Source organism: Neophocaena asiaeorientalis, unplaced genomic scaffold (assembly GCF_003031525.2).
Source record: "Neophocaena asiaeorientalis asiaeorientalis breed wild unplaced genomic scaffold, Neophocaena_asiaeorientalis_V1.1 scaffold1004, whole genome shotgun sequence".
In the NCBI taxonomy this organism is placed as follows: domain Eukaryota; kingdom Metazoa; phylum Chordata; class Mammalia; order Artiodactyla; family Phocoenidae; genus Neophocaena; species Neophocaena asiaeorientalis.
In genome coordinates, this window is record NW_020174276.1 from 529,811 (window position 1) to 541,125 (window position 11,315).

General features: G+C 64.1%; 1 protein-coding gene across 1 annotated transcript in view; it reads right to left on the reverse strand.

Annotated features, from left to right (window-relative positions):
- The window catches only part of L1CAM (L1 cell adhesion molecule), a 14,198-nt gene that overhangs the window by 2,014 nt on the left and 869 nt on the right, over positions 1-11,315 (reverse strand). The window contains exons 2-24 of the mRNA XM_024755812.1: positions 9,234-9,248; positions 8,491-8,596; positions 8,046-8,248; positions 6,963-7,085; positions 6,686-6,856; positions 6,359-6,470; positions 6,035-6,219; positions 5,763-5,894; positions 5,491-5,634; positions 4,682-4,793; positions 4,404-4,570; positions 4,158-4,314; positions 3,816-3,940; positions 3,562-3,672; positions 3,111-3,308; positions 2,853-2,923; positions 2,456-2,678; positions 1,775-1,890; positions 1,360-1,561; positions 1,147-1,269; positions 862-1,035; positions 643-762; positions 357-512 (exon numbers count right to left, since the gene is read on the reverse strand). Coding sequence (XP_024611580.1) covers positions 357-512; positions 643-762; positions 862-1,035; positions 1,147-1,269; positions 1,360-1,561; positions 1,775-1,890; positions 2,456-2,678; positions 2,853-2,923; positions 3,111-3,308; positions 3,562-3,672; positions 3,816-3,940; positions 4,158-4,314; positions 4,404-4,570; positions 4,682-4,793; positions 5,491-5,634; positions 5,763-5,894; positions 6,035-6,219; positions 6,359-6,470; positions 6,686-6,856; positions 6,963-7,085; positions 8,046-8,248; positions 8,491-8,596; positions 9,234-9,248 — 3,246 coding nt within the window. The remainder of the gene's footprint in view (positions 1-356; positions 513-642; positions 763-861; positions 1,036-1,146; positions 1,270-1,359; positions 1,562-1,774; positions 1,891-2,455; positions 2,679-2,852; positions 2,924-3,110; positions 3,309-3,561; positions 3,673-3,815; positions 3,941-4,157; positions 4,315-4,403; positions 4,571-4,681; positions 4,794-5,490; positions 5,635-5,762; positions 5,895-6,034; positions 6,220-6,358; positions 6,471-6,685; positions 6,857-6,962; positions 7,086-8,045; positions 8,249-8,490; positions 8,597-9,233; positions 9,249-11,315) is intronic.

Consider the following 11,315-nt stretch of genomic DNA (forward strand, 5'->3'; position numbering starts at 1 on the left):
CTCCCGACCCCTCCACCCCCGGGGACAGGGCAAGGGCAGGTGAGGGCCAGGCCCATGGACGCCAGAGGGCCCAGGAGGAGCGATAAGCTGGGGCGAAGCGTGCTTGGAGCTGAGGCTTGCGGGGGACCCTCTGCGGGACAGGGAGGAGGACCTTCTGCAAAAGTGGTTGCCCTGGCAACAGTTCAAACAGAGGATACAAAAAGGGATCGCTCCAGGGACCCAGACTTCTCCATCCTGGGCCGAGGGGCACCCAGGTACTGGGAGGAAGAGCCGAGCCGTGGCCTGGGGCCTGAGGTGGCTGTAGCCTGGCCGGGGACGGAGGGAGGCTGACCCGTCAGTGCCCGAGGCTCCCTTACCAGTGCCGTTGGTCTTCACGGCCATCTGGTGCAGGAGAACCCTCTCCTTGAGCAAGTGGATCTCGTAGTCGGTGTCAGGCTGCAGGTCCCACTGCGTGTAGGAGCTCTGGTTGTAGCTGACGTACTGCGGCGGGAGATGAGCGCCCAGCTTCTCATCTGTAGGGGTGAGAGGGCAGCAGGGGTGAACGGGAGGGCCCGGCAGCACCCTGGCTCCACGCCCCCCTGCAGCCCCTCTGGGCCCTGAGCCCCCTTTCCCCCCTACCACAGGGTCCCCTTTTGCGCTCACCCCCCAGGGCTTTGAACCAGATCTGGAACCCGAAGTTGCACTGGCCCTCCTTGGGGACCCAGGAGACCACGCTGTAATTCTCGCCAGCCATGGCCGAGATGTTGCCAAAATCCGGGGTCCCTGGGGATTGAGAGGAGGGTGTGGGACCTCGAGGCAGCCCCCGGGCCGCCCTCGTGGGCCCGGCTGCCCAGCCCCCCGCCTCAGCCCCCTCCAGCTCACCAGATAAGGCCATGGTGCCTCCTTCCCGCACGATTGCCTCTCCAGGGCCCTCCTTCGTTGTGGCCTGGAGCTGGAAGCGGTACCGCAGGTGGGGGCTGAGGTTCGTCAGGTTGTGCATCCGCAGCTCAGGGTCCGGGAGGTCGAAGGACAGCTGCTCTTTGCCCCCATCATCCACTGCGAGGACAGGCGAGGAGTCGGCTTTGGCCGCCAGCACCGCCCACCCGCCGGCTCCCCTCCACCTCCCAGCCGGGCGGGGCCGAAGCTGCGGGCCCACGACACACGTACGAGGTTGGTAGGAGAGCACGTAGCCCGTGAGCACGCCGTTGTGGCTGAGCGGGGGCTGCCAGTGCAGCAGCAGGCTGGTGTCCGACTGGCACTCCAGGTGCAACGCCTCGGGGTGTCCGGGTACTGCGGGGCGCGGAGACCAGCGGCAGGTCGTCGCCCTGGCAACCCGGGGGGGGGGGAGGGCGGGGCAGGGGTGCAGGGCGCAACGCTCACCTCCCTCGGGGGTGCTGAAGGTCATCTCGCTGGCGGGCCCCAGTCCCCGGCCGTTAAAGGCCTGCACCTCCAGATGGTAGGAGCTGTAGGGCCGCAGGCCTCCCAGGATGGCGCTGGTGCTGTTGGCAGGCACCACCACGTGGCCTCTGTGGACGTGCCTCTTGCTGTGCTTCCTCTGACTGCCCTCCCACCAGTACGTCACCTGCAGGCGGACAGGAGACCCCGAAAGGGCAGAAGGCCTCTGCCAGTGACCCTGGGGCACGTGTTCCCCACTGCCCTCCCAGGGGAGCCTTCCTTCCAACCTGAGGACTTCCGGGAGAGCAGCTGGCAGAAGCCCGCCCCCAACCTTGTCACTCCTGGTAGCCTCACTCCTCACCCCGGGGATCTCCCCAGCCCCTACGCCTCGGACTCTTACATTGTATCCCCGGAGGTGGCCCTTGACCTGGGCTGGGTCCACAGGCCACCACCTGACCAGCACCGTGCTCGAATTGAGGATCTTGATGCCTTCCAGCTCGGGGCTTGCCTGGGGGTCTGGAAACGGCCAATGACACGGATGAGGGCCTGCGGCATCCCGCAGGGGGATGGCGGCTCTGGATGCGATATGAGGCGTGGGCAGTTTGATGAGTAGGGCGTTCGCGTGGTCTCAGGGTCTCTCCCTGCAGACTGTTTAACTACGCTGAGTAGTAACTAGAAAAGACCTCGACTGGATGACCAAGCTGAACATCTGGTAACGCTCTACATTCAAGGAACGGACAGAAGCAGGATACCCAGACCCCATGCAGGATCCTGAATGGGACCCTGGACCGGGGTGAAGACACCACTGGTCCATACCAGGGGGGTATCGGCTGCCACCCAGATAGATGCAAAGTTATAGATGCCAACTTGCTGACGGTGAGTCTCTTTCTGGATTTTCATAACGGCACTTTGGTCACGTAAGGAAACATCCTTACTCTTAGGAAATGCACTACACTGTATATTAAGAGGTAGGAGCTGGGCACCTGGGCGGATCCCTGAGGGATGGGGGTGGGGGGAGTGGGCCATGCCGGCGCACGCAGGCTCCACCCCCGGGTGTGGGCGGGGCCAGCCCAATACTCACAATCCTCCCCAGAGTAGCCGATGGTGATCTGGGGCTCCGGGCCCTTGCCCTGGCTGTTGACGGCCTGGACCTTGATCTCATAGGGCACAAAGGTGGAAGTGTTGGCCACCACCAGGAAGGGGTCGCTCACGATCTGTTCCTGCCAGGCCCCCTGTGTCTTCTGAGGGCGCCACTGCACGCGATACTGAACCTGGGGGGCATTCCAGTCCATCCACCGGAGCGGCTGGAGCGGGAGAGCAGAAAGGGAGCTGGTTGGCCAAGAGCCCCGTTCCCCGACCTCTGACCCACTCCCCAGCCCAGCCTCAGGTCCCTGGTCCTTAGGACAGCCAGGGGGAGCTGCAACATCTGGGTCCCGGTCTTCTGTCTGGGGGTGAGCTCAGCCCAGGGGCCGCCTCACCTTCCAAGTGATGACCATGTTGTTGGTCTCGTTTCCTTCCCCCTTCACGTCCACGGGGTTCTTCTCCGGGGCTGCAAAGTAATGTGTTAAACACATCAACGCTGTGGGGCTCCTGCTGAGGCCGTGAAGGCGCAGGACCAAGGAAGCAATGAGCCGTTCTGGCCCTGGAAGCAGAGGAGCTTGGGCACAGTCATTTCTCTAGACTCTCCTTGCAGAGCCCAGGGGGCCCGGTGCCTGAGGCCCCTCCCAGGCGCTCACCTGCTTCTGGAGTGAGCACAGTCTCCGAGGCTGGGCTGGGCTCCCCGGGGCCGTATTTGTTGATGGCAGTAACTCTAAAGGTGTAGTGGACATAAGGCGACAGCTTGAGGGTGGTGGAGGTCTGGTTCCCGGGCACCTTGCCCAGACTGTGCCACTTCTCAGGCGCCATCTCCTTGTCCTCGAATTCAATGTCATACTCTGCCAAGAAGTGGAGTAATCGGCGTGTGGCCAGTGGGGGAGCGGTGATGGGGCGGCAAAGTCTGGCCCTCCCTGAGGAAGGGAGAGGGGGCCCCAGGCAACTGGTGTTCTCGGGCTCCTGCGAGCAACCTGGAGCCCCCGAACACAGGTGCGTGCTTCAGTGAGCTGGGCGGCCACGGAGCCGCAGCTCTGGGAGGAGGGTGGGCCCGCCAGGAGGGAGGGCCAGTGGGGCGCCACGCCGGGGGCCTCTTACTCTCAATGGGGGCGTTGTGGTCGTCAGCGGGGCTCCAGGACAGGCGCACCTCGCTCTGCTTCAGCAGGTGGCGGTCAGACAGCTCCAGCTGAGGCACGGGGCCGGGGCTCCCTGAGGGCCACAGAGGGTGGATCTCGGGCCCACTCACAAGCCGGCCGCCCCACCCCCCGGCCCGAAAGCGCCCTGCACTGTAAACCTGGGCTCCCGTGCCCCCACACCTCTGGGCCGCGAGCCTCCTACCGTGCGGGACTCACCCACCACCAGGAGCCCTGCCCTGCTCTCCACCGCGTCCAGCTTGGTGCTGGCCACGCAGCTGTAGTTGCCCTGGTCGCTGTAGTCCAGGCTGTGGATGACCAGGCGCCCGTCCTCTATGAAGTACCTGGCGGGGGTGGGGGGCACGCGTGTTCTTCTGCTCCCGGCGGACCCGCTACTCCCTGCCACCTGCGCTCTGCTCGCCCCGCTTCCCTCTCCTGCCAGAACCTTCCCCCTCAAAGCGGGGCACCCCACCCCCCGTGGATGAGGCCAGGAGGTCTGGACGTCCTGCCCTTCCCACTCTTCCCCCTTCCACCGAGCCCAGGTTGGGGCTGGGCCCGCACTTGTCGCTGTCCCCGAGCTCCTGGAGGTCGCGACCATCCCCACGCCAGGTGATGCTGTGCTGTAAGGAGGGGTCAAAGGAGGCCTGGCACGTGAACGTCACTCGCGAGCCTTTCTTCTCGATCGCGCTGCGGGGCCCCTGCGTGATCTGAGTGGCATCTGAGGGCAATGACGGGAGGGGAAGGTCACTCCGGGGTCCCCCAGAGGCCCCGACCCCCCTCCTGGAGGGGCTGCTGACCGCATCGGACCTTTGACCTGCAGGTTAGCCACAATGGTCACGTTGTTTTGGTCATTGGCAGCCTGGCAGAAGTAGTGGCCGGTGTCGTTGGCCTGGAGGTCTCGGATGCCCAGGGTCCCGTTGGTATAGGGGAAGAAGCGCTCGTCCTGAAGCACCGTCTTCCCTTCCCTGTCCAGCCTGGTGCGAGCAGGGCAGGCCTGGCTCAGATGCCAGTGGGCTGGGCCCCCCGGCCCTCCCTGGTTCCCTGGGCCAGAAGATGGTGCCCCCCGCTGGGGTTGGGGCACTCACCACTGGACGCTGGGCACGGGGGCTCCGAAGGCCTTACACAGAAGGTAGGCGGTGCTGCCCTGGACCGCCATGTACGTCTCGTTGTCTGGGGTCAGGATCTTGGCCGGCAGCTCTGAGGGAGGAGACGTGGCAAGACTGAGGGTCGGGCGGGTGCCCACGCGCCATCAGGAGGCACGTGCAGGGGCTGGCAGGGCAGCTTCTCCCAGGAGGGCTCGCAGCCTCTGGAAGCTGCCAGTGACTTCCAGGCGTTCTCAGGCCCCCGAGAGCCCTGCCCATCTTGCTTGCCGGCACCCGGCTCTGGCCCGCGCCAAGCTGAGCCTCTCTCGGCCTTAGGACACGCCAGCCCCTCCGCCTCAGATGCGCCTCCCGTCCCAGCCACCCATGTCGTACCAATTATTTGAGGTCCCCCTGACAGTCTACCTCTTCCCAAAAGCCCCCCAGGCCTAGCCCCCTAGTCTTCCCCAAGACTCTGGGAGAGGAGCCGCTAGGCTGGCCTCGGGCACACTCTGGCCAGGGTGAGCCTCTGCTCGGTGACCTGTGCTGCACCAGACCACTCTCTGAGGCTGCTTCTTCACCTGGAAATACCAACAAAAAGCCTGCCTCTCCTCCATGATCCCCACCGCGCTGTTGGGAGGATGGGCGGGAGAAGAGGGGAAGGCTCCCGAGAGGAGAAAGGGAGCCACGGCGGATAGAGCAGCTGTGGGCTGAGTCAGCGTGGTGGCCCTGCCTGCTGGGCTGCAGGGACGGACGGACCGGGGGCTACGAGGCAAAGAGGCGGCGGCGGCTGGGTCCAGCCGGCTGGCACTCACCGACCACATAAATGTAGGCATTGGTCAGCAGGAACCCGTGCCGGTTTCGGGCCTCACACTGGGCCACCATCGTGTCACTGGGCTGCACGTTGCTCAGGACCAGGGCTCCGTGGTGGATCCGGTACTTCTGGTCCTTGGCCAGTTCTGTGTGTGCAGAGGTGGCCCGCGGGCCCAGGGCCAGAGCAGTGAGCCACGCCAAGGCCGCTGCTCGTCCCCGCCGTCCCCAGGGCTCCCCGAGCTCACTCCCTGTCCCGGCCCGAGGCCCTGCTCACCCTCCACAGGGATCCCATTGATTCTCCAGGTGACCTCTGGTTGGGGCCTGCCCTGCACTTGGCAGTCCAGGCGGGCAGTCTCTCCCGGCCCGTACAGATGGCTCTGGGGCTTGTGTAGCCAGTACGGGGCAGCTGCGAGGAAGGGGAGAGCCGCCCTGAGCCCGCAGCCTGCAGCCAGCTCTTGGCCCTGGCCCAGACCCTGCCCACCCCCGTGACGGTGAGTGCTGCATTCTGGGCAGCCTGAATGGGAGGAGCCGGCAGAGGCACCGTACCCTCCACGGTGACGTAGTAGGCATGCTGGTCGCTGCCCAGGGGGTTCTCAGCCAGGCAGCGGTACTCGCCGTCGTCCTCCTCCCCCACGTTCAGCAGTTGCAGGGTCTTGTTGTGGCTCTGGTAGGCGACTCGGTCAGCCGGCATGGGGCCGCTCGGGCGCAGCCATTTGATGGTGGGCGTGGGGCTGCCCGGGGCCGGGGCGCACGGAGGCCAAGGAGAGAGCACAAGGGAGAGAGGACCAGGCCACTCGGCCCTGCCCTGGCAGAGGCTCTGCCCCGCCCCGCCCCGCCCCGCCCCTCCCCTCGCAGGGGGCGCAGACTCACAAGCCCTCGGCGATGCACTCCAGGGCCAGCGGCTGCCCCTGCAGGGCCACCAGGTGGGTGCTGGTGTCAGTGGGGAAGAGCAGGCGCGGCTTCCTGTCCATCATGCTGTTGGCTGTGAGGACACAGAGCTGACTGCGGCGCGGCTGACTCTGCCCTCCGCCCACGACGCTCCCGGGCCCGGTGAGCTGGACACCCCAGCAAGCCCCCAGGGCTGCACTTCCCTCCTCGCCCTCACCACCCGGGGAGGCGTCTGGGCCAAGCTGTCTTGGAGGAATGCCGGGGTGGCCTGACTGAAGGTGAGAGAGCAGTAGGGCCTTTGGGACTCACTGGCCTTGACCCGGAGGTCAATGGGTTCCTTCTGAATGATGGTCCGGGTGCCAGGGAAGTGGGCATGGCAGATGTAGTCCGAGTGGTTGTCCGAGGTAAGCACATTGGCGAAGTAGAGGTTGCCGTTCTGCCCCATGGTCACCCGCTCATCCTGCTTGATGTGCAAGATCTCTGCGGGGTGGGGGAGGCAAGGAGGCAGAGGTCAGGACCCCCACCCAGGAGTCGCACCCACTGACACCCTCCCGCCCCCAGGCAGCGGCCCCTCGCGGGCACCCACTGCTGTTCATCCAGTAGATGCGGAGCGGCTCTGCACTGGGGGGCGGGTGGCAAGGCAGAACCACCGACTCCCCTTCCTCCGCCTCGACGGGTCTCACTGTCTCCTTTGGCCACTTGGGGGTGCCTAGAAGGGACAGAGAGACTGGCACTGTGGGTCTCAAGTCTCCTCCCGGCCAAGGCAGAGCAGGGGAAAGGAGGAGGGATAGCCAAGGGGGTGGGTCAGAGGGCCAGGCCGTGAGGAAGTTCACGTAAAGCAGGCAGAGACTCTGGGTCCTTTTTGGGCTCAAGGCAGAGACCGGGCACTCCATGCAGAGGAGAGGACGGGCAGGAGGCCGGATGGCTGCGAAGGGTTAACTCTCCACAATTCTCAGCTCCCACCAGGAGGACAGGATGAGGGCGGGTGGGGGAAGGCTGAGGTGCAGCGGTGGGGGGAGGGGAGCTGCGGAGGGATGCTGGAGTCACAGACCCTTCCATCATCCTGACACAGAAACCATGGCAACGGTTCCCAAGGTAACTGGAGGGGCAGAGAGGGGAGAGGAGTGCAAGCTCAGGAGGCAGAAAGCTCAGGGAGGATGGAATGCAGAGGGAAAACCCCAGGGAAAGGGCGACACAGATAAAGACAGAGCCGGAGAGCAGGAAGGAGGGAGCTGGAGGGGCCAGGTGAGAGGCGGAAAGCAGCGGGAGAGGAGACAGAGCGACGGGGGAGGTGGAAGGAGGTGACCGAGAGTGGTAGAGAGGAGATGGTAATTCGGGGATATGGACGGGGCGGAAGCCAAAGCCCAGGTAGTGGCTCAGACAGGCTCAGTCCTCCACCCACTCAGTCGGTCAACAAGCCCAAGCCCACGCGCATCCCCCAGGCGGCAGGCCCCCGAGGCCAAGAGGGCGTAGAGCACGGAAGAAGAGAGGGAAGGGGAGATGGAGCCGACCAGGAGGAACGGAGAAGGTACAAGGCAGGGAAGGAGGATGCGGCTACGGGCACACTTAACAGCCAGCTGAGGCTGGACTCTCACGCGCGCTCCCCAGGCCTGTTTGGGGACCTTCTCATGTGCCCCAGGCCCTCCCCGGTCCCTGCAGCGCCTCGCACCCTCGGCCATGAGCTGGATCTCGTGGGACATGGCGGTGCCCAGCTTGTTGCTGGCAAAGCAGCGATAGGTGCCCTGAAAACTCTGGGCGAAGTTGCTGTTGTTGCCCGTGATGGTGAAGGAGCCAGAGTGGGGGGCCTGGTTCACGGTCACACCCGGCTCCTCCTTGGGTTTGAAGAGGACGCCGTCCCGAGTCCAGCGGAACCTGCGGGCAGAAACAGGCTCAGAGGCCTGAGGCCGGGAACCCAGGACCGCAGCTGGCACAGGCCAAGGCAAGGCTGCAAGCCGCCAGGGGCCCCGGGGATGGGCTGGGGCAGGGCGAGGACCAAGGGTGACGAGGGAGATCTGGGGTGTGTGCACCCAGCAGTTGGGAGGCCCTGGGAGACACGAGGGCTGGAGATAAAGTCAGTGGTCAACCCCAGGGCTTAGAGGGTGAAGGTCACTCACTGCACTTGGGGTTTGCCGCTGGCCTCACACTTGAGGCTGATATCATCTGTGGGGAACACGACCACGCGCCGTGGAGACTGTTCCGTGATGACAGGGGGCTCCATCGCTGGGGACAGGATGGGGACAGTGGTGGTGAGGGTGGCCTCTGGCGGGCAGCGGGCCTTAACCCCTGTTCCGTGGTGAGGGAAGCAGGGTCTGGAGCCTTATAGGCCCCGCGGCAATGGGGTTGCGGGGAGAGGAGGAAGAAGCTCGGCCCAAAGCTGCTGGGGCGAATGCGGAAGGAGACAGAATAGAGAGAAGACGGCACTAAAGGTTTACAAAGAAAGAAACCAGAGGGGAGAGATGGAGCCAAAGAGGAGGGCAAAGAGTGTGAAAGAAAGAAAAGAGAGACAAGGACAGACACAGACACAGACACAGACACAGACACAGACACAGACAGAAAGCCAAAAGGGCAAACCCCTCACAGGGAGAGAGGGGACCAGAGGGAAGGGGAGGCAGGAAACCCCACGGACACAGAACAAACGTGTCCCCCAGGCACCCCAGGAGACAGGAGGGAGGCTGATGCGGCCTCCAGGCCTCCAGCATGGGACCCAAGAACCAGAAAAGACTGCAACCCGTGCAGGGGACACGGCACACAGGGAGAGCTGAGCATGTGCAGGAGAGGGGGAGGGACGCGCCGACACCCCCTCTTTTCCTCTCTCCTTGGCCTTCTGGGAAACACTCCCACCCTCCCCGCAACTTACCGTGGTGTCCTTCATCTGAGAAATCCAGGCAGCAAGGGAGAGAGGGAGAGAAAAGCTGACATGCCGCCCCAGCAGGGGGCCCTGGCAGGGGAAGATGTAAGTGCGCGGGGAAGACACCCCTGGGGGAGGGGAGGCCGGGAGAGGAGGTGTAACGTGGGGACACGTGCCGGCGGAAAGAGGGGGCACAGCTCGCATCACCAGTCCCGGGCTGGGTCAATGCCCAGGGGGAGCCAGGCCTCGACTCCAGCACGCAGGGAGAAAGAAATCCGCGACTTCAGCAAAGAGTGTGCTTTGAACAGACCCTTGCATCTTCCTGGCAGGGCCTGCAGAACTGACCCCCACCCCACGCAGGATGCCTCAGAAGGCTGGGAGGCAGACAGTCCTCAGCCAGGGCGCCCTCCCCTGCTCCAGCCCGCTTCCCTCCTAATCCAATTAGCACAGCTCAGTGTTTTCAATTACCCAGGCCCAGTCTTCAGAGCCCAGCTGCCCCCTCCCCTCCAAACCCTCCCAAAGGCCCTGCTGAATCTGAGTATCCATTGCCTGCAGGGCCGGCGCCAGCCCTCATTTTCTCCCCTTCCTTCCTCTCAGCCCGCCACCAAGCTCCCTGGAGCTGAGGCCAGAGCTACGGCCCCCAGTGCCGCTGGACTCAGCCCAGCACTGGCCAGGGTGGCTGTGAGGAGGGGAGAGAGGGGAGGGAAGGGCGGAGAGCAGGGGGCTGCCTCTGAAAGCTTTGTCTCTGCTGAAGACCTCAGTGTAAGGGCCCCCAGGAGAGAAGAGGGGGCTCCCTGGGGACACTGCGGAGAGGGCCCTGCGCTGGGAAGGGGCCGGTGCAGGCAGCCCAAGAGCCAGAGCCAGAGAGCGGGACGATAGGATGGGGAAAGCAGGGAAGGAGACAAAGGGGCCTGGAGTGGCCGGGGAGGGAGACAGCTGGAGGACAGTTTCCAACAGGGAGGCACCAGGCCGCCCGCCGGTGCCCAGGGCAGCCTCAGACTCGCCGTGCTCCTTTCTCCAAATTCTCCCTGCGCCTCCGCACACAGGTGTAGCAGGGCAGGCGGACGCTCAGGGCAAGGCCTGGCAGCGACTGAGAGGAGAAGGACGGGGGGAGGAAAGCACGTGTGTGGGAATGTGGAAGGTGGGAGTCTGGGCACATGTGTGGATGCTGCGGGCTGAGCTGCAGTGACTCTGTGAGCATCCGCTCGTGCGTCTGTACACGGGTGTGTCTCGCCGGAGTACATCTGGAGGCTGTGTCCCGGCTTGCATCCAGTGTACACTTCTGTGTTTGTGTGCATGACTGTGTCTGAACTTCTCACTGTGTGCCTCTCGGAGTCTCTGTGCCTGGGTGGGTACAGGTGGCTCGTCTGCGTCTCCCCACGTGCTTGTCCGTGTACATCCGCAGCGGGGGGAGTGGCATGAGCGTGAGTGCATGCACCTACGTGTGTGTATCTAAGGAGCCATCCCCGGCCTTTCTTCCCATCAGCCCCTCCCCACCTCCTCCAAACCCTCACTGTCCCCCAGTGCTACGTGCTTTCCAAACCCACCTCCCTCGGCCCCTGTCCCATGCCTGGCATGGACAGTCCCCACGTTCAGCCCAGGGCTCATCTCTCAGTGATGCTGGCCTCCTATAGGTCCAGGCTCAGAGACAAAGGTCGAAAGGTGAGGGGGGAAGGGAGTGGAGCTACCGAGGAGACTGCCCCTCACCCAAGCCCAACAGCCACTTACAACGGTGTGTTTTCAGGAGAAAACATCGTCACAGTAACACACATTCCACACACACACAGGTACTCACATGCACACACGACCCACTACAATCCAATGTTAACGGTCAAATACCTACAGACCCTCACAAATGTGACCAGTAAGTAACGGTTATACTGACTCACGAACTTACCCATATAGGAAATCAAGCTCACACTCGGGAATACCCACACTTAGTCCATTACACCACATGCATCTACAAATACATCCAGACAAAAATAACGTCTGGCCAACTCACAAGCACACACAAATACTCATGTTCGTTCGGTCACAACCCTCCAGCCACACTCCCCAACACCCACGCACCTACCCGTGACCCCCCCCCCC